At 42.9% G+C, this 22030-nt stretch overlaps 1 protein-coding gene across 1 annotated transcript in view; it reads right to left on the bottom strand.

The window, feature by feature from the left end:
* Nucleotides 1-22030, bottom strand: part of LOC102866331 (estradiol 17-beta-dehydrogenase 2-like) — a 39249-nt gene that overhangs the window by 13281 nt on the left and 3938 nt on the right. Inside the window, exon 2 of the mRNA XM_006888804.1 lies at nucleotides 2736-2948. Within this exon, the coding sequence (XP_006888866.1) occupies nucleotides 2736-2948 (213 nt within the window). The remainder of the gene's footprint in view (nucleotides 1-2735; nucleotides 2949-22030) is intronic.

Raw genomic sequence — 22030 nt, forward strand, 5'->3', positions numbered from 1 at the left:
CCTACCTCGAATGTATATGGGTTTTCCAGCAAAATTTTCTTGTTTCTTTTGCTGAAGTTGCATCCGACCTTGTTACTATATGACTTCGGGTTCTTTGGACTTGATGCAGTGGTCTGCCATATTGCCTGACAATCTTGGATTCATCAGCCTCTGCACCCAACAGCCCACCGTCTGACTCACTAATCTCTGGTTGTCAGGAGAAGCCACCAGTCTGACATCTGTTCCATAGCAGTACACCAGCGACTGCATTCAATGCTGACTGATGACTCAGCTCATTACCATTGAGTCAGTGCTGACCCAAAGCGAACCTCTGTTGGATTTCTGAGGCTGAAAATCATGAGGAGGAAGCTCCCTGTCCTTCCCCTGAGGAGCCACTGGTGCGTTCAAACAGCCAGCGATGTTCAGCCTTTGAGTTACCAGCGCAGCCCACTCCACACACAGGACAGGCACCAGAGCCCCCTGCTTATAGCATTAAGCTAATGAATGGGCAACAGGAGCCAGTGCTCGTACTCACTTTGATTCTAAGTGCTCTTTTAAATTATCTACATTTATACACATTTTACCGTTCTTTTCTTAATTGCATTTCACAGATACTGTATATTGTACGGATTGAAGGTTTGTGACCACCCTGCATCTGTTGTCATCAGTTTCCCAACAACATGTATTCACTCCTGTTTATCCATGTCACAATTTTTTTCAGACTTTTCCATAATGCTCTTACAAGCTCAGAACTTCACTACCATGCGGTGAGAGTGTGAACGTCATATGCCCTGAGAAATCCAATCCCTGTGATCACTTCATTCCATGGTCACTGTACGACAGTGGTTGGGAACTGAACCTGCCACTTCCAGAGGAAGTTACACTGATAAAGGCTGCATTTGTCTATCAGTTCAAATCCAACCACAGCTCAACGGGAGAAAGAGGGGGAATCTCTCCCCGTGATTTTCAGCCTCTGAAACTCAGTGGGAGGTCAGCTGTGGGTTGGTTTTGACTTAATGACAATGAACAAATGGGTTTTTCATGCTTGTTTATTGGTTTGGCTAATCCTCTAGCTTGGAAGCAGGAGTGGCATCCACTTCTGTAAATAGCTTGCCTCATGAAACCCTATGAATCTAGAGAGAGGATGAAAGTCACGCAAGTGTCGAGGGCTTTCGTTCATCGGGTCGCTATGAGTCGCCTCCGACTCAACGGCACTTAACAACAACAAGTCTTCTAACTATCCATAGAAACAGATAACATTATTCTCTTTTAGCTAGTACATTAGCTTGTAAAGAGGATGTACACTGCACGTACTGAAGGCCTCATAGGAAATTCCAGAATAATGCAAACACATGAGAAGATTCAGCTAAGAGACAGATCAAAGTCCACCGCTGTCAGGTTGTTTCCAACTCATATTAACCCTCCCTCACGTTTGCTAGGCTGTAAATCTGTAAAGGAGGAGAAAGCTGCTTGTTAACCCTCCCTCACATTTGTTAGACTTTAAATCTATAAAGGAGGAGAAAGCTGTCGTTAACCCTCCCTAACATTTGTTAGGCTTTAAATCTATAAAGGAGGAGAAAGCTCATCGTCCTCCCTAGAGCTGCTGGTGGACTCAAACTGCTGATCTTTCGGTTAGTAGCCCAGTGCATTACACACTATGCCACCAAGGCTAAGAAGCAGAAAGGGTACTAACCACGTGCCTTGTACACTTGAACCAACCCTCTGAAGCCAGCTGGCCTTGCCCATGGTATGACCAGGTTCACTGCCTCTCTTGCTTTCGCAGGCTTGGATGAGGCTCTGTCATTTGCATCCAGAGGAGTCCTAGTGGCTACAGACTTCTCACCCTCACAATGCCTGGTGGTGAGGAGTGGGAAATAAACAGATAGCTACAGTGGCACATGGGTGAATTAAAGAGATCGTGAATGTGTGCCTTCAGGAAGGCCATGCAAAGGTTACAATGTGCTGGAGCTGGGTCTTCTGTGGATAGCTCTGCAGCTGGACAGAGGCACAAAGCTTAGCAAAAGGGAGTAGAGGAGAGCCAGACATTTCAGAAAGAGGAAGGAAGCTGTGTGTGCGAAATGAAATGAGCACATCTTGGTGTTGGAACCATTTACAGTTTACTGAGAAAACCAGCAAGTACTATGGGGTTTTGCAGGGCCCACTAAATCTAAGACCTCTTAATCTTAATGACTATGGGAGTCCTTGGTATACAGTAAAGAAGTTGGTGGACAGATCTCCTATTTGCGTGTTTGTTCTGTTTTCCTCAGGGTACATATGTTCCTTGAGAGCGCTAGTGGCCTAGTGGCAAGAAGCTGCACTGCAGACCCTAAAGCATGTGGTTTGAGGCTACCTGCTGCTCTGCAGGAGGAGGGCAGTCTCTTCCTGTATAATTAGCTGCCTCCGAAAACCTGCAGGAGGGTCAGCTATGGATGTCACAACTCCATTGTACACAGCAACAGCACAACAACATGGAGCTGCTAGCCCAACGGTCAGCAGTCTGAGTCCACCAGAGGGAGAAAAATGAGAAATCAGTCTAATACAGTTTACAGTCTTATGAGTTGGAATGAACTGAGTGGCAGTTGTGCCTTGAGTATACAGTAGGCACTTAGCAGACATGTCTTCAAGCTCAGCCAGTGGCCAAAGTGAGTAGAGAGTGATGGTAACAAAAGGACAGAGGCAGAGGCAGGTGTCTGTGAGGAGGGAATTCTGGAGGCTAAGAGGAGTGGACAAGATGGGAGACGCAGCTGGAGGCATACCTCTGTCCTGCACCTTCTCCTCCACCTTTCTCCGGGCCTCTCGTATCTGCTCTGAGTTGGTGACGTCCATCTGGATCACGGAGAGCCGAGAGGAGCAGGTTCTTCGCAGTTCCTCTGCTCCTGATCCATTCTCGTTCAGCACTGTCGCAAATACCGTGAAGCCCAGCTCATCCAGGTACTTGGCCAAGCCATGACCAATCCCGGAATCAGTACCTGCAAAGGGTGAAAGCCATAGAAAGTAAAACCAAAGAGATGAGAGCATTGATTTCATAATGAAGTTGTGGTTTTGGTGATATTTATTTCTCTGTTCTCTGAAAAGGAAGCTGGATTGAAGGCATTGGCAAAACATAAGACCTTAGGAACGGATAGGATACTGAATTGACTTGTTTCAGTTAAAAGATACAGCCTTGGATGTGCTCACCAGTCTGTGCCAGGAAATTTGGAAGACAGCTCTCTGGCCAACAGATTGGGAGAAGTCCATATTTGTTCCCATTCCCAAGAAAGGTGATCCAATTGAATGTGGAAAACTCTCAAACAATATCATTGATATCACATGCAAGCAAAATACTGCTGAAGCTCACTAAAAAATGGCTAGAACAGTACATAGAAAGGGAGCTACCAGAAGTTCAACTGGGATTTAGAAGAGGCTCTGGCACCAGGAATATCACTGCTGATGTCAGATGGATCTTGGTTGAAAGTAAAGAATACCAGAAGAAATTCTATTTATGCTTTATTGACTATGCGGAGACATTTGACTATGTGGATCATAACAAGTTGTGGCTGACATTGAGAAGGATGGGAATCCCAGAGCATTTAGTTGTGCTCATTTGAAACCTATACCTGAACGAAGAAGCTGTTGTACAAACAGAGCAGGGGAACACTACAGGGTTTAAAATTAAGAAGAGAGTGTGTCAGGGTTGTATCCTCTCATCATACCTATTGTATCTGTATGCTGAGCAAATTATTTGAGAAGCTGGACTCTATAAAGAGAAATGGGGCATCAGGATGGGAGGGAGACTCATCAGTAATCTCTGTTATGCAGATGACACAACCTTGCTTGCTGAAAGCAAGGAGGATTTGAAACACTTGTTGCAAATCAAGGAATGCAGCTTTCAGTATGGATTGCATCTCAGTATCAAGATAACAAACATTCTTACCACTGGATCTATAGGCAATATCATAATGGATGGAGAAGAGATTGAAACTGTCAACAACTTCATCTTACTTGTATCCACAGTTAACACTGTTAGGACCAGCAGCCAGGAAATAAAGAGATACAATGCACTCAGAAAGTCTGCAGTTAGGGACCTCTTCAGATTATTGAAGAGTAATGATGTCAGTTTGAAGACAGAAGTGTTTCTGATTTAGGCCATGGTCTTTCAAGTCACTTGCTGTGCATTTGAGAGCTGGACAATGAATAAGGATGACAGAAAAAGAGTTAACACCTTTGAACTGTGGTGTTGGAGAAGAGCACTGAACATCCCTTAGATAACCCAAAAACCAAATATGTCTTAGAGAGGGTGCAGCTGGAATGCCCTCTGAAGACAAGAATGATGAAGTTTGCCTCACGTACTTTAGACATATTGTTCGAAGGGGCTATTCCTTGGAGTGGGACATGATGCTTGGAAGCGTGGAGGGTCAGCAGAGGAGAGGAAGACACTTGATTGATGTGGTAACTGCTGCAGTGGGCTCTAATGGTGGATTTGAGCCATTAGAGAGACATAGCCTTTGGATTGGGGAAACAAATCCCTATCCCACTAGAGCTCCCTCTCATAAAGATTTTAACCCGGGAAGCCCCATTGTGCTGTTCTACTCTGTCTGGTACGGTTACTGTGGATCAGAATTGACAACACCCAACAATGATTCAGAATCGACCTAATGACAATGGACTTGGTTTTTATTTGGGGAAATAGAAAGAAATGGGCTGATTTGTCAGGTGGCATGAATGGTCCAGGAATATGGAGGCCAAAGAGGACTGGAGGGGGGAGGGAGAGGACTTGAGAAGAAACTCGAAACATCCAATTTGTTGTGACTTCCATCACTCCATAAGATGGTTGGTAAAATATTCTGTGCAAACTAGTAAGACTTGAGAATAGCTTGTTGTGGGGTTGGGTTTTTTGGGTTTGTTTGGTTGGGTTGTTGTTGTTTTTTTTTGAGACATAACAAAATATGGAGCCTTGCTTCCAAGTAGGCTCAGGGTAATAACAGAGGCTGCCTACAAGGGTCCGTTCCAGGTGGGTTGTAGAAAAAGAAAGCTCTTGGCCATCTGTGCGTTTTGTGTCCAGGCTTTACCCTAACCTCGGCCTTCCCTCTTAGTGGCCTAGCAGTAAGGACTTGGCGCTGCCAGGCCAAAGATAGATGGTTCAAATTCTCCAGCTGTTCCGGGAGAGAAAGGGGGGCAATCTCCTCCTGTGAAGTTAATTTATAGTGTCTGCAAACCTCCTGAAGATTTCATCTGTGAATTGGTTCAGTCTGCCCCTATAGAGATGGCAGCCTTCGAGACTTTATGGATAATTCTTTTTGGTCTTGTAGACTCACTATGAGTCAACATTAATTTGTTGGCCATAGTTTGGTTTTTGTTTTATGGGTTAGGGATGGTAGGGGCAGTAGGTGGGTATCAGGAAGACCTATATGATGATGGAGTAGTTGTGTCCTGATTGGAGTGGCTGGTCAACAGTCTACATTCGTCATAAAATTAGGTAGAACTGGACACAAATGTGGCAGTGCCAACTTGCTGATTTTGTAACTGTGCTACAGCTAGCTGCATCAGATGTCACCACTGTTGGAAATGGAATGAAAGGAGCAGTAAATCTTTCGATGCATCTTTGTAACTTTCTTTAAATGCATAATTATTACAAAATTAAAAGTTTAAAAAGGTAATGACTCGTTGCCAGTTCTGGAGACTGGTGACCTATTGAGTAAGAGGTTGTGCTGCCAGCTTGAAGGCAGGCAGTTCGGATCTACCAGCTGCTCCACAGGAGAAAGATGGTCAGTCTCCTTCCATGTGATTGCCAGCCTCTGAAAACCCACTGTTAGGTGAGCTGTGAATCTGTTCTGACTGCATGGCAGTGGGAGGGTGAGTTACAGGTTCTAGGTCTTTGGACCATCATCATGGGAGACATCAAGATCAACTGGTATAACTTCATACACAAACACAATGTTCTACACTCCACTCAACGAGTTGCAGCTGAGATCTTAAAAGTTGCAAGTAGCCATCTAAGATGTAATTATGGGTCTCTTCCTTGCCTAGAACAAAGAAGAGAAAATGAAAAGCAAAGATGGACTTAAACAATTAAGCCAAAGGACTAATGGACTAAATGACCTGATGATATTTATGTTATCTTTGGGGATTTAACCTATTTGATGTCAGCACCCTGTTTCTCTGAGTGCCCCTTATCACAGGAAACTGACTGAAGAATATTTCTCCTTTTGCTCATTTAAATTACATTCCATCCTTTCTTTCCTTTCTGCCTTCCTGTTGCATTCACTCAACAAATATTCACTGAGTGTATTCTGTTAATCTGTACTGTTTTAGGCAAGAAACCATCAAAAAGACAAAAAATCTGTGTCTTTATTAAAAAAAATCATCTGTCTTCATGGAGATTATATTCAAGTAGGGAGAAGAGAGATTAAAGAAACAAGTAAACTGTGTAGTATGTTAGATTTTCCTGGAAACCCAAAGCAAGGGAGGAGGCTTCTTTCTTTTCTTCTTTTTGTTTGCCTGGCTTCTTGCCTGCATCAATAGGTGCCTATTATGCCCAGATAGAATGCTAGAGGCTAGAGGGACAGGGAGTTACAAAGGAGGAAAACAAAACCCAGCCACATCGCTAGAAAGCTCACGGTGTAGGGGGAGCACCGCCTGTACACACCTAGAAGACAGGAACACACCCTTTTGGATAAGGTGTCTGTTCTCCAGCTGCTGGGTTCCAGTACCTGACCCTACCTGCTGAGCCAGGGAGGCATCAGAGAGGAGTTGAATTTCAGATGGATCTGAAAGAATTAATGGCAGTTTGCCCAGGAGAAAAAAAACCAGACCTACAGCACGTCAAGTCCAGCTGCTCACAGCCCTCAGTCAGGGTTGCCTAGGATGGAAATTTTTACCACAGGAGACTGATGCACCCCTTCTCCCATGGAGAGTAGATTCAAACTGCCTTCATTTTAGTTTTTAACCCAACACTTCATGCACTGTGCCTGTAATTAAATGATGAAATGCATTAGGAAAATCTGTGGCATTTCATCAAAAGATCGAAGAGTCTCTTTAAAGTATTAAAGAGCAGATATGTCATTTTGAGGAGTAAGGCATACTTGAGCCAAGCTGTGGTCTTTTCAGTCACCTCATCTACATGTGAAAGCTGGATAATGAATAAAAAAGGCTGAAGAATGGTTGCCTTTGAATTGTTTTGTTGGCAAATAATATAAAATAGACCACAGACTGCCAAAAAGAGCAAGCTAGTTTGTCTGGGAAGAAGTTCAACCAGAATGTTCCTTAAAAGTCAAGATGCTAATATTTCACCTCACATATGGGGCAGGTTATCTGGAGGGGTCATTTCTCAGAGTGGGTCATCATGATTGGTAAAGGAGGAGGTCAGCAGAAAAGAGGAAGATCCTTAACAAGAGAGATTGACACAATGTCTGCAACAGTGAACTCAAATGTATCAACAATTTGAGGAGAACCAGGGCCGGGCAGTCGTTTTTCCTATTGTTCATAGTATCACTATGAATTGGGACCAACCCTGTGGCACCTAACAGTAGCAGCAATAATAAAAAATATAAAATGTTTCCATTGCCAGTTAACTAAGAAAAGCAGGGGTAAGACTTGAACCTATATCCTATATGAGTCTGAAGTGCAATTTTAAAACTGTTTTAATCCACCATGTTCTGAGTATAGTAAATCTTTGTACATCAATGGCCAGTATATTTTTCAACCAGTGGAGTTATTTGAGGCAGTAAGAGTCCAGCCCTGGTTATTACCAGCCCTGGTGTCTCAACAATGAAGCACTCAACTGCTAAACATAAAATCAGCATTGTGAGCCGTCCAGTAGAAAATGGGACAAAGATTGGCAGTCTGTTTCCAGAAAGATCACAGCTTGGAAAAATATATGAAGGACTTCCATTTTGTCACATGCAGTCACCATACATCTGAACTGACTCCAGACAGAGTAGAGAAATTGTCTATTTTTCCATTTTTAATATTTATTTTATTAATAATAAAAAGAAATATACTATATTTTTATTATTAAAGTGTATAAAGAATAAGTGATGAATTTTCAGACCAATTCCACTCACAGCCAGCATGCAAACTGATGAACAGAATGTATCCAGTTTACAGAAATGTTCCTTTGCCTTCTTCCAGCCTTCTTCACTCCTACAGGGTACCTCTTCCCCCATTTCTAAGAGCAAAGACAAGTTTACCTGATTTTCCTTTAAATAAATGGAATCATGCATTAATTTCCACAGGGCGCACATTTCTTTGACTCATTTTCCTATGCTTCCAAGTAGTTGATTTAGCAGAATTTTCTTTTTAAAGATCCCAGCCATCTACTTCACAAACAAAATTATAAGTAAACTAATACCTGTAAGAACACGTTAAGCAACTACATAGAAAAATTAATAATTCTACATTACTTCATACAAAGTAAATTGACTTAAGAATAATACTGAAAAAGGGCTGACTTCTGGAGAAAAAGCCGAATTGACCCCCGTATCCTGAGGTGGCTTCATTGCACCACTCTCTTAGTTTTCTTTTCAAAGAGTTCATGTCCCCGTAGATCTTTTTCACACGAAAAGTGTTTTCCTGGCTGACAGCATGCCAAACAAAGCCACTCACTCACTCATCTGCTTTTAAATCTAAAGGAGCAAGATGCTGCCTGCCAGACTTGGCTCGTATACTGTTCCTGGACCCACCAAGTCTCTAGTTGATGGAAGTTTTTATCTTCTGTTTTATAAACAATCAACTGCCATTGACTTAGCTCCTCAGGACAGAGAGAGCCCATCCTTGATGTCCATGCCAGCACCTGTCTTCTGATGTTTTTGTAGACACTATTCAAGCAAAGCTGGCTTTCCCTTAGAACTTCCTCACTCCAGGATTCCTAACGGGTCAGAAGTGGTATGAGGAGAAACCTGTTTGCCAACTCTACTCAGACACAGAATGGTATATGATTTTCTAGTTGGAATTGGGCTTTTCATTTCTACTTTGTTCTTCCCACATCTCTCCCCAAATCCTAAATTTTCTCTAGCTCCTATTTGTCTTAGGTCTAATGCCCTGTCTGGATTTCAATAACCTCTATAGCTTTCTCACATCTAGCCAAACATGCTGTATTTACGGAACTCAGGAACTACCTTACATTCCAATTGGATTAGTTTCTGCATTGTCAGACACAGGTCCCTGCATTTAGTATCCTGTGTGTTCCTGTATATTCTAAGATTTATTAATTCACACATTCTTCCAACAGCTGTTTCTAAAGAACCTACTGTTTCATCCATTATTCTGGCTTACAGGGAAAGAGCAGTACATCAGATTCTCTGAATGCCCATCTCATAGAGCTTCTGTCATAGATCGAGATAGGAAGCATCCAACAATCAAGTCAATGCATATGGCAGCAAATAGTGGAGTGTGCTAGAAAGAATAACAAAGACTGAGGAAGAGGATGTCACATTCTGTAGGAAGGTATGAGAAGGCGCCTGGGAGGAGTGGAGAGGATGTCTGAGGGGATGGTGGAATAGGCAAAGGAAGAATACAAAGCCTCTCAGACATGAATATGGGTGGAGGGAGAAGAATGAATGGGGAAGAAAAGCCCACGAAGTGAAACAGCAGTAGTTCTGGGTCAGGCCATGTGGGGTCTTCAGAGCCATGGTGCTCTACTAGGGGTGGTTCTACATTCCAGAGGGCACTTGTTAAAGTCTAGAGACATTTCTAGTTTTCACATCTGGGAGTGAAAGTCTTCCAGTGTCTAGTGGGTAGAGACAAAGAATGTGGTTAAAGTGCAGAGGACAGAGCCACAACAAAGAAAGATCCGGCCCAAGACGTCAACGGTGCTGAGGTGGAGAAACCCTGGTTAGGATAAAGGTGCGAAGGCGAAGAATGATGCAGAAGAAGTAGTAAAGTGTGGGAGGAAAGCCACAGCAGATGCAAAAGCTGTAATGCCAAGAAAAGTTGGCACTTCAGGGGATGAAGGATGAGAGAGGCAGCAAGGGCAGGACCACTAAGTCCTGGGAGAGAGATTGGGTTTTATTCTTGGGACAGTGGAAAGTCCTTGAAGGGTTTTAAGACAGAGAGGAGTATGTGGCTCCTTTGCTGAGAACGTTTAGAAGGACAAGTGTATAATGAAAGTGGTGGGAGCAGACTAGAAGACACTCTAGTCATCTTGCTAGAGTGAATGAGAGAGGGAAGGCAGAGAAGGGGGTGTATCAGCATGTGTTTGAAAGCAAGTATTACAGCCCAGGGGATGAGCTGGATTTAGAGGGAGAGGGAAGGAGAAACAGAAACTAGGGAGAAGTTCTTGGGGCTCAGATTCCTGAAGAGTGTGTGATAGTGCAACTTATAAATTTGGGAGGCTATTTGGAGGAACCTCAAAACAAGAGCTCAGTGTTGGACATGTAAAATCTGAGACACACCGAAGAACTGGGTGCATAAGGTGTTGGGAAGAGGTGTTGCTTTTCCAGGGCTTTGGACTGTGATTCTCACATGGTTGACTGTGGAGTTGGTTCGACCTTCTGTTGACGTAATACATAACCGAATTGAAAGGCAGCCTAGTCCTGTACTGTCCCCAGGATTGTTGATATGCTTGAGCCTATTTTTGAAGTGACTGTGTCAATCCTCTTGGGAGGGGTGGAGATTGGCCTCATTTTTTCTGACTTTACCAAACACGATGTCCTTTTGGAACTATTGGAACCAGATCTGGTCTATTCTCCAGGTCCACTTAAAGTCTCATGTCCGTCAGAGTCCTCAGAAGTTACAAGTTGACGACTAAGACCATCTCTCCACCACTTCCTTGTTGCGTTTTCACCGGCACTCTTTGCTGCAGTAACCTGAAATGCAGAGGCACACTCTCATTCCATCCAGTATCTGCTGCATGTTGGATGATGTGCACAAACCTCTGCCTTGGAGTTATGCTCTCCAGGTCTGTCTTGGAGATGTGGGTGAACATCATTGCTTATATCTTGGGCCTAATCTCTGTCTAAGCTCTTCTCTCTGAAATTTTTTTCTCTTCAAGAGTTTCATTCATCTTGTCTGATATAGTGGAGTAACCTCATTGTATCTCCAAATATTGGGCTATTCCATTAATTCCAGCCCCTTTTTTCCAAATGTCCCCTGGCCTGTTAGGGCCAGACAAAACAAAGAGAATATGATGAGGAGGACCCTGGGGGGGGGGGAATCAGGAAATGAAACAAAGCAGGAATCAATAGAGCCAATCAGCATGTGACGGCAGCAGTTAACCCATTCAGCAAGAGCCAATGGAGATGCATCAAAACCCCCACCACTTCCAAGGGTGCAAGTATTGAAATGAGACCAGGAAGTGCCAGGCTCTACACAATCAAGGAGCTAAGAAGGGAGAAGGGGCTCCTCTCATCTTATAAGGAAGACCAACTCATCCTCTGAGAGTGTCCTTTTCTTGTTCAATTAACTTTCCTGTCTTTATCTGTCCTTCTACCTGTGTTTTATGTTCTTTCTCTGCTCTGTAACATTAATTTTGGGAAACAACCTTGCTAGATTGTACCCAATCACTAAACCAGGCCTGAGAACCTCCCAGTCTTCTAAAACTTTGTGCCAAAACCCAGTTCTCCTTCTCCTGCTGAAAACACGGAAATGTGAATGAGTGTCTTTCTTTTTGCCTCACCTTTTCTCTCTGAGCATTGAGACAGTCTGTTCCAGGGTTGTAAATCTATTTCTGTATGAGTCTTGTATAATGAGTCAAGTCTGGAGATAAGAAAATTCTTTCCCTCCTTTACAGATGTGTGAGACCAATTCTTATGCCATTCAAGGTTCCAAAGGGAACTTCCCTCACATAAAACTGATTTTCTTGGTCAGACAGGCACCTATAAGGTTTGAGTTCCTGGTGTATGTAAGGGCTCTGGATAGGTTGCATCATCCTCCTCCTGGAGACACCTGAGACATTACGAAGAAGTTGAGCGCTGGGAAGGTCACCTTCTTTGTGAACTGACCCCAGCAACCATCACTCTGAGTCACCACACTGCTTCCTGCTTAGTTAAAGTATCTCCTGAACCTCCAAATAGTCACCCCCCAGATGACATTGGTCTTGCTTCCAAAGCCTTGGCCCATCACCTTTTTAGGCTGCTCGTCACTTAGCCACAGTCTTATATTGGTTTAAAACCTTGTCAGGAGAAACAGCCTTCTGGAGACTTCCTAATCTGCTAAGTCTGTGGAGTATAGGAGCTCTCTTTTCTGACCTGCTTGTTTAAGAAAAAGAAATTCTGTATTGAAGACATTGGATACCATATTCGATTACTCTGTTAAAACTATCTTGCAGTATAGTTTTTGCCCCTATATGGAAACTCTCATTGCAACCCTGGGAAATATAAGACCAGACACCTATTCATGGAGGGGTAGAAGATCTCAGCACTTGCACCCATCGTCTCTGGGAATGTCACAACTGGAAATAAGAAATATAAAAATTTGGGAAAGAGAGAGAGAGAAAGGAATGGAGTATCTGCCAGAATCTGTGGCTGGCAGTACTCAGCAGGCCCTGAACGGTCTGGATAAGACAGAAAGATGTGTATCTCTCCCTGCAAAGGTTTACTATAGTAGGAGACACCCTATTACACCTAGATATGGAGTTTCACTTCCCTTGTGGTTGTGGGACGCCATTCCTTGAGGAATAGATGGACTCCATCTCCTCAAATAGTCTCCCCATATGTCTTCTTAAAAAATTGAGAACAACTAGATGTCAACAATCTGAGGAGGTCAAAGTTTAAATAACTCTGTAATGAAATCTGGCCCCAATATCTCTTAGAGGATTGTTGAAAAAAATGGCTTGTTAATGGATTTCTGATGTACAATTATATTTTGTAAATGAATCTGTTTTGTAAAAAGAGAAGCAAAAAAAAGAGAAGCAAGTGGTCTGAAGTCCTCTATACTTAGATTTTTTTTCTTTCTTTATTAAAATCCCCTGTTTTGTGAGTCCTGTGTGGAACCAAGCCATTCTGGTCCCATCTCCACTAGCATGAATGAGAAATAGCAGACTGTGACTCCAGAGAAACGGTCATGCCATCTTATACTCCATCAAGTACAACTCCTAATTCCCAAAAGAACCCTCCACCTTCCTCAGACAACAGGGGCCCCTTAACTCTTCCGGGGCATTCTCTCTGTATCCTTTCTCATCACCCTGCGTGAAGTAGCCCCACCAAACGGTGGGACCCCGCAGGTTCATACGCCTTTCAGCATGTCTCACTTGAAGTCTTGTAAAGAAAAATTTCTTTACACACTCATGAAGGTTTATAGAGGAATTTTAGCATTTGATTAAGATTTTTTAAATTCTATGGAGTGACTTAAATGTCCTCCTCTCATTCTACTGCTCTCCTGATGAGAATCAGTGAATTATCTCAGCAGCCCAGCATCAAATGGGTCGTTTTCATGCTGGTAACCAGAATCTAAACCCTGGGAGTATAGCAGCTTCCCTCTAAATCCGGGATGGAATTATTAGATGGGACAGCAGGAAATAGGACAGGTTGCCCGAGATAATATGCACACTTGTCTAAGAGAGAGTATAGAAGAGATCTAAGTTAAGCTAGTATATTTTTCCAAGCTTGTAGAAATTATTCAGAATGAAGAAGGGGAAGGTCCCATTGTGTTTCCAGGCCATCTAGTAGAGGCCTTCAGGATACGCTAAGCTAGACCCTGAGTCAGCAGAAGGCTGGTTAATGTTGAACTTGTGCTCTCTAAAGCACTTGGCCGTGGACACCCACAGGAAGCTGCAGCAGTGTGCCATCCACACCCAGGAAGATTCTAATGAGCTTTTTAAAGATAGCTATTATGGTTTTCAATAACTGTGACCTGGAGAAAGTTGGGAAAGGATGTCAAATGGCAAAATTAATTGAGTTAATAATTATTGCTCAGCTCCCAGACCTGTACGTAAATAGATGGTGCACAATGGCTTGTTTTAATTGCAGCCAAACAGGGCATATCAGAAAGGAATGCAAATGGGCACCTCAAAATTACCAAATAAAGGAGGGAACAGAAAATCTCTCACTTGCTACTGGTGCAGACAGAGGCCTAAGAGATCAGGCAAGTGACTGCCCACAGCACCCTAAGATCCAGGTAGTATCAGAGGAGCATGACTCCAGTTGACAGGGCCCAGGCTTCATCCAAGACCCCATGCTGACTATATTCTTAGGGGACCTGTAGGTGATCTTACAAGTGGGCCTTTATCCTTTCTGGTCAACAGAAGAGCGTCTTTTTTTGCACTGTCTTCTTTTTTTTGGGGGGGGGGAGGTGTCACTTTTCCACTTTCTCCCAGATTGTGGTGAGAATAGATGGAAAGTCAAGGGAAAGATATTTTCCTCCTCCACTGTGGTCACAGAATAATACTATAATTAATCATCCCTTCTTCATTATACCAGAGACCCTAGTTCCCTTGCTAGAAAGAGATTTCTAAACTAAGAAACATAGTTTAAGAAACTTAAACTAAGTTAGGTGCAATTCTTGCATTCCAAAGAGATTGTGGAATTTTTGTCCTGAAAATAGTACCCCATGCCACAAAAAGATAAAGGTAACCCAGTTGCAAAATGGACACAGGATATGAACAGATACTTCACCAAAGAAGACATTCAGATGGCCAACAAACACTTGAAGAAATGTTCAAAATCCTTAGCTCTAAGAGAGATGCAAATCAAAACAACTATGAGATATCATCTCACCCCAATAAGAATAGAAAATTAGAAGAGCAGCAAACAACAAATGCTGGTGAAGTTGTGGAGAAACTGGAACCCTTATTCACTGTTGGTGGGAGTATAAAATGGTGCAACTACTATGGAAGGCAGTATGGCACTTTCTCAAAAAGTTGGAAATAGAAATATCATTTGACCCAGCAATTCCACTACTAGGAATATACCCTAAAGAAACCATAGCCACCAATGCAGATATATGCACACCCATGTTTATTGTGGCTTTGTTCACAATAACGAAGAGTTGGAAACAATCCAAGTGCCCATCAACAAATGAATGGATAGAGAAGCTGTGGTATATTCACACAATGGAATATTATACAGCACTGAAAAACAAAGAACTCATGAAATATTCTACAAAACGGGTGACCATGGGCAATATTATGCTGAGTGAAATGTCTGCATTAACGCCACTGTTATAAAACAGGACTGACATCAGGGTTGGGGGAATTAAGAAAAGAAGGGATAAATAATGTACACTGTGTTGAAACAGATGAGGGAGAGAACTGTATAAAAGGAACATATGATTAGGTATTATTGGCATGATAAGAGTCCAGAATAAAGAGCTACATAGTAATGGTCTGTAGTAATGGTCTGGGGAGTGAGGGGGAATGTGTAACAATGAAAGAACTTTTTTCCAAAAAAAAAAGGCAACTTGGCGGGGGATAACGGGGCAGGAAGGAAAATGTGCAACAATGAATGAATGGAAATTCAAGTTCTTTATAAACTTTCATTAAAATACCAATTTAAAAAAGAAAGAAAATAGTAGCCCACAGGCAGAAGATTTGCCACAAGACCTCCAGGACTTAGATCCTACGGCAGAGGCCACAGGCGTCAAGAGCAAGGCAGGCACCTCTTTAGTGGTTGTGTGCCATCAAGGTGGAACTGACCTCTAGCTGGCCCTCCAGTGGGTTTTGAGATGCAGTAAACACACAGAAGGAGATTGTCCATCTTTCTCCATGGAACAGCTGGTGGATTCGAACCATGTACTTTTGGGATTGCTGTGCAACTTCTTACCACTAGACCCTTGAATATAGAGCTGCATTAATGCCTGTTTTTCCCCATCCAGTACTAAAGAATCTGATTTTGAGTAACCGACTGCCTGTTCCCCTCAGGAGTTAGAATGGGCCCGAGCCAAGGTTTTAGTTATGAGGATGCAACTAGTTGGTGGACTACAGAACAATCAATGTTCATACTCCAGTCATTTTTGTTACTGTGGTCCACTGAGTCAGAACTAACACGTATCTGACCCTCTAGTGAATTTTTCCAGGCAGTAAATCACATGAGAGGAGACTGCCCATCTTTCTTCTACAGAGCAGCTTGTGAATTAAAACCACAAGCATTTGGCTTGGCAGTGCAACTCCTAGACACTAGCCACCAGAGCTTACCCCAATCATTAGCCCATCAATTTGTTTCCAGTTCCCATCAAGATTTCTACAGGAAAAGATTAATATTCTGTTTATAGAAACTAGTAGGTCACCAGATGAGTGTTGTTGTTGTTGTTGTTAGGTGCCATCGAGTTGAGTATGACTCATAGCAACCATATGAACAAAAGATCTGAACCTGTCCTGTGCCGTCCTCACACTTTGACACACACGAGCCCACTGTAGCAGTCACTGTGGCAACCCACATAGTTGAGGGTCTTCCTCACCTTCACCGACCCTCCACCCTTCGAAGCATCATGTCCTTACCCAAGGAATAGCACTTCCTAGCAACATGTCAAAAGTATGTGAGGTGAAGCCTCATCATTCGTGACTCCAAAGAACACTCTGACTGTACCCTCTCCAAGACATAATTTTCTGTGTATAGAAACCTAGTAGGTCACCAGACAAGTGGACACTATAAACAGGTAACAAGAACTTGTCTCTGCTTTTGACAGAATAACTACAAAACACTGGCCCCTCATTTCCATTGCTAAAAGTTAATGAAGAGGACAGTCTCTGGGAGATGACTGGCATATTGATTTCACAAATAAGCCAGCTTGTAACAAACACAGGTACCTATTAGGCATGGAAGACACCCATCTGAGCCTTCCCCACTTGAACAGAGAGAGCACTAGAATTGGCCAGAGCACTATTGCAGGAAATAATTACCCATTTTGGGCTCTCCCTGAAATATCCAAAGTGATAATGGCCTGACAGTAATTTTTAAAATATCTCAAGAAGTAGCAGATGCCTTAGGGATTTCATAACATTTACATACATGTTCTGACTCATAAAGTTCAGACAAATATGGAATATGCCCTGGATTGCAAAAAGAATGAGCAAATATGTGGTGAAGAGAGTGCAACCGGAGTGCTCCTTGGTGGCAAGGATGATGAAGCTTTACCTCACATACTTTGGGCATGTTGCTAAGAGGGTCTATTATTTTGGAAAAGGGTCTCCTATTTGTAAAGGTGGAAAATCAGCAGAGAGGAAGACCCTCAAGCAGATGACCTGACATGGTGATTGCAGCAGTGGGCTCGAGTATGTCTGAATTGATGAGGATGGTGCGGGATAGAACGGTGTTTAGATCTGTTGTTCATAGGGTCACCATGAGTTGTACTCAACTTGACAACACCAGACAGCAACAGCATGCAAGTTATCATTCTTCAAATGCTCAGGTGCAAATTGCATCCTGTTCTAGGTTTTCAGTAAATATTATCCAGTTCTATAAGATTCTCACTCAGGGCCAATTGGCAGCATCAGGATGGATGGTGAAGAGATTGAGATTGTTAACAACTTTAGTTTGCTTGGCTCCACAGTCAACACTCTGGACACCAACAACCAGGAAATTAAAAGTATTGCGATGGAAAAGTCTGCTGTTAGGGACGTCTCCAAACTTCTGAACAACAGTGGTGTCACTCTGGAGACTATGGTGCGCTCGATATAGGCCATGGTCTTTGCAATCACTTGTTATGCATCAGAGAGTTGGACAATGACCAAGGAGGATAGAAGGAGAATTGATGCCTTTGAGATGTAGTGTTGGAGAAGAGTATTGAATATACCATGGACTAGTAAGAAAATGGACAGGTTCATTCTGGAGAGGGTTAAACCAGGCTGCTCCTTGGAGGTAAGGATTCTGAGGCTTCGTCTGACATACTTTGGACATGTTGTAAGGAGGGACCGGTCCTTGGAGAGGGACATCATGCTTGGGAGATTGGAGGGACAGTACAGGAGGGGTAGACCCTCAATGAGGTGGATTGATTCAGTGACTGGGGTAGTTGGGGTAGGTGTGTCAGAGATGGTGAGATTGGCACAGGATAGAGCAGGGTTTAGGGCTGTTGTGCATAGGGTCGCTATGAGTCACAGGCAACTTGATGGCACATAACAACAACATAACCAGACTACCACTGACAAGATGTGCCTCAATAGATTCTAATATGAGTAACAAAACCAAAATAAGGTAAATAATGCACTCATAATGTGAGCCAGCTCCTTTGGAAAGGGTCTAGGCTGCTGAGTGACCCATGTTGTCACTCCGTGAGTGACTCCTGTGAGATGTGTTGGGAGTGCAAGCTCTAAAACAAGTTTTCCTGACATCGGGTGAGAGTGATGGTCTGCCACACCGTGTTCTCTAACTTTTTACTGTCCACCATCCTGGAGCCTCCTGCTCAGCCGAGAACGGTACAGGCTATATCATCTGTATTAATCCCTGTCCAGCAGGGTTAGTAACTACTATCAGAACTACTAGTAACCCACTGCTCTGAGTAGCTAACCCCATGCTTGAGCCTCTAAAATATCCTCACACGCTATGTACCCCTCCCAGGTATATCTAGATGTGTGGAAGACCTTTCCCACCTAACATTAACAAGCCACAGCCAAGAACAGCCCAGATGGGATGGGGGATTTCTTGCGTAGACCAATGGCTCCATGGGGGGAAAGGCACTTTAGGATACACAGAGCCCAGTGACTAAGGCATGCAGATGTGTCATACTCTCCATGTACCTATTCCAAAAGAACACCAGCCTCCCGAAAGACACTGGGGCTCATCTTTCTACAAAGATCTAAGAGCAAAGTTAGAGAAATGTTAAACCCATGAGGACGTTAGGAAGCTACCCTAACTAATCTCAGTCAGTCCTTGGGAAAGATCACCACGTCAGCAGGGGAGGCTTGAAAAGCAGAGCAGCAGAGCACTAATCACACTCCAAACTGATCACAGAATTATAGAGCAGCCCTGGATGGCTTGCTGGCAGAGCAAGGAGGAGTCTGGTTTTTAGAAAATATATCCTTTTGTGTTACGTAAACACTGTAGGGGGAAAAGAAATGAATGTCAAAACACATATTGAGTCAGGCTACATGACTGTTGGTTCAACCACACAGTTCATCCATCCAGAAAGCACTACCAACTTAGCTTTTCTAACTCCACCACTAAGCCCTTTAGCTACCGTTATATTACTGTTACTCTTTGTTCTCTGTCTGTTTAATATGCTTTCTAAGGCTATATTTCCAGAATACAAGCCTTTCCAACAGAAAGTAGTGCTAATCCAAGGATACTGCCATTTGTCTTGGACTGATCTTGGAACAGCAAATCCTTCATCACCATAAAGACCCAAAAAAGAGAAAGATTAGTGGCAAAACAGGTATGACTACTTCCCAAAGTCAGCAGGAAGCTGCCAGAACCAATGACACCCAGTTTTCAGTATCCATCCCGCTCGGTGGGGAATGTTAGCGTTAGAGAGAGTAATGACAAGAATGGCAACAAGGATCAGGGAAGAATCAGAAAATTAAAGGAGCAGCCAGTGAAGCCAGTCAGTGCAATTCCAACGCTCAACCAGTTTGGCACAAGCCTATAGAGTTGTACCAGAAAGTTTACCATTGCAAAGGGCATGGGTATTCAAATGAGGCCAAGACGTGCCAGGCACTATAACCAAGGAACTAAGCCCTCATCTCATGAGGTAGGCCCACCATAGTCCTCTGAGAATCTCTCTCTTTTGTTTAATAGTCTTTCCTCTGCCTTTAGCTATCCATCCGCCTGTGTTACACATTCTTTCTCTGCTCTCATAGCATTCATTTCAGAAAGCAGGGTTGTAAGGTTGTTCCTGATCAATGAAACAGACCTGGGAATCTCTGGTACTCTACAATTGACAAAGTCATCTGTATGTGACCCTGGCACCTCCCATTCCATACGCCTGAGGAAAAAGACATTACCCCAAAGTCATTTCCTTCCTATCAGCCTCTGACAATGCCTTGCTTCTCCACCCATCTCAATTGCTTCACAAGTAAATTGGGGGGAAAATAAGTCTACATGTTGACTTCACAAAAAGCCTGACACCACCCGGTGAAGAACCTTGCATTTATTCCAGTAGAATATAATTGTATGCATTCCAGTGTTCTTTATGTCTCGTACGAAGACGGCTCATGGTCCTAAATCGGAGTCAGCATTTCAAAGTCGTGTCAAGACGCTGCTAATAAACCAGAGGACGCCCAGTAGAATAGCGACTCTCCGGAAGCTGGGACAGGGGAAGAATCACAAAATTATTTTAAGATTAAGATCAAAGAAGATTTAGCTACAAGAGGATGCATTTTTTACACTTTTCAAGGACTGTTATACAAGAGTGCTTTGATCTAGGTTATGTGACTTCCAAAGACGATCCAAGCCCAGTAATGAGTGTTCCAATGAGGAATAGTTTTGTGTGTTACAAGGAAGACGCTTATAGCTACAAGTGTTGAGTAAAAACATAAAGGTACCTACGTGGTGTAGTTAACACATTCAGCTGTTAGCCAAAAAGTTGAAAGTTTCAATCTACCCAGAGCCACTAATAAAAAAGGTCTCACGATCCACATCTGGAGCACAGTTCAACTCTGACACGTATGGGGTCACCAGGAGTAGAAATTGACCACAAAGGAACTGTTTTTGTAGGTTTGGTTAGCATTGGTGTTTGTAGTCATTAAATGCCGTTGAGTCAGCTCTAACTGACAGCAACCCTGTGAACAACAGATCTGAACCTACCCTGCCCTTTACCAGCCTCACCGTCTCTCATATGTTCTACCTCGTTGTTAGAAATCACCGTGTCATACTGTCTTGTTGACTCATAATATAAGCCACAATTACCTCTTCTGTGTGGTCTCCATCATTTAATTGCTCAAGATTCACCAATCTTAATCTTCAGACTTATGCAAATTGTCGTTTCATATTTCCATTTACCAATAACCTTTGCACCTAGGCCACCCTTCATTATCCTCAGATCATACTCATCACATCTCTTAAGTCAGCGCTCTCTTCCAACATTCCTTTCTAGTTCTGTCCCTGGGCTAATAGTAGCTGTAACTCTAATGCAACTAATGAGAACATTAAGAACAGATTTTTGGTGGTAGATGCTTTTGTCTAGATTCAGTCCCTTCTCTGCTAACTGCTGGCTTTGAACATAGAGTTTCCTTATTTATAAAATATAAATTATAAAGACTGTGAGAATCATAGAACAACGTTAAAAACTGTATTAGTCTCTATTCCATTGTCAATGTTTATTCCTTTCAGTAGGCTAATGTTAATTTCAAAGGAACCCAAATCTTATAGTTAGAACAATGGTATAAATACTGCATAGGGTCATTGTTGTAAAACAGGACTGACATATAGGGGTTGAGGGGGAGACTGAGAAAGATGGGATAAATTATGCATACTGCATTGAAACAGATGAGAGAGAGAACTGTTTAAAAGGTATATAGGATTAGGTATTATTGTCATGACATGAGTCCAGAATGAAGGCTGCATTGGTGGAGTGGACTTGGGGGGAGGGATTGAATAACAATGAAGGAATTTTTCATTTACATTTTAAAGAGGAGAACGAACCAGAGGGGAGGGGAGGGCAGGGATAAAAGTGCAACAATGAATAAATGGCAATCCAAAATTTCTGTAAATTTTCATTAGAATTAATAATAATAAATTTTAAAAAAGAAACTTGAGAACTCTAGTTGAACTGTTTAATATCAAGAAGGAGTTATCTGCCTTGGGCTCTTATTTTACAGCACAAAATAATGTTGTTCGGTGCCATCAAGTCAACTCCAATGCAGAGCAGTCTTACGCACAGCAGAGTGCACCTCTGCCTGAACCAGCCCTGTCCTCACAAGCTCTCATGCTTAATTGAATTAAGCTCCTTCTCTCTGTCTCTGTGAGTTGCAGTGAGCAGCTTGCTGTGAGTTGCAGTGGCAGTGAGCTCTGTGCACAGCAGCTGTGTAATCAGTGAGTCTGGTAGACCTTCCTGGAACAGGAACCCTGGTGGCACAGTGGATAAGCACTTGGCTGCCACCCAGAAGTTTTCAGACTCACTGGTCCCTCTATGGGAGAAAGGTACAGTTGTCTGTTCCATAAAAACCTATAACCTTGGAAAAACTATGGGGCTATTCTATTATGCCCTATAGGGTTGATTACTTGGAAGTGAGTGGAAAGTGGTGGGTTTAGTCTTATTTTTGGAGAAG

This window comes from Elephantulus edwardii, unplaced genomic scaffold (genome assembly GCF_000299155.1).
Source record: "Elephantulus edwardii isolate Elephantulus edwardi_28Jun2011 unplaced genomic scaffold, EleEdw1.0 scaffold00072, whole genome shotgun sequence".
NCBI classification, from domain to species: Eukaryota; Metazoa; Chordata; class Mammalia; order Macroscelidea; family Macroscelididae; genus Elephantulus; species Elephantulus edwardii.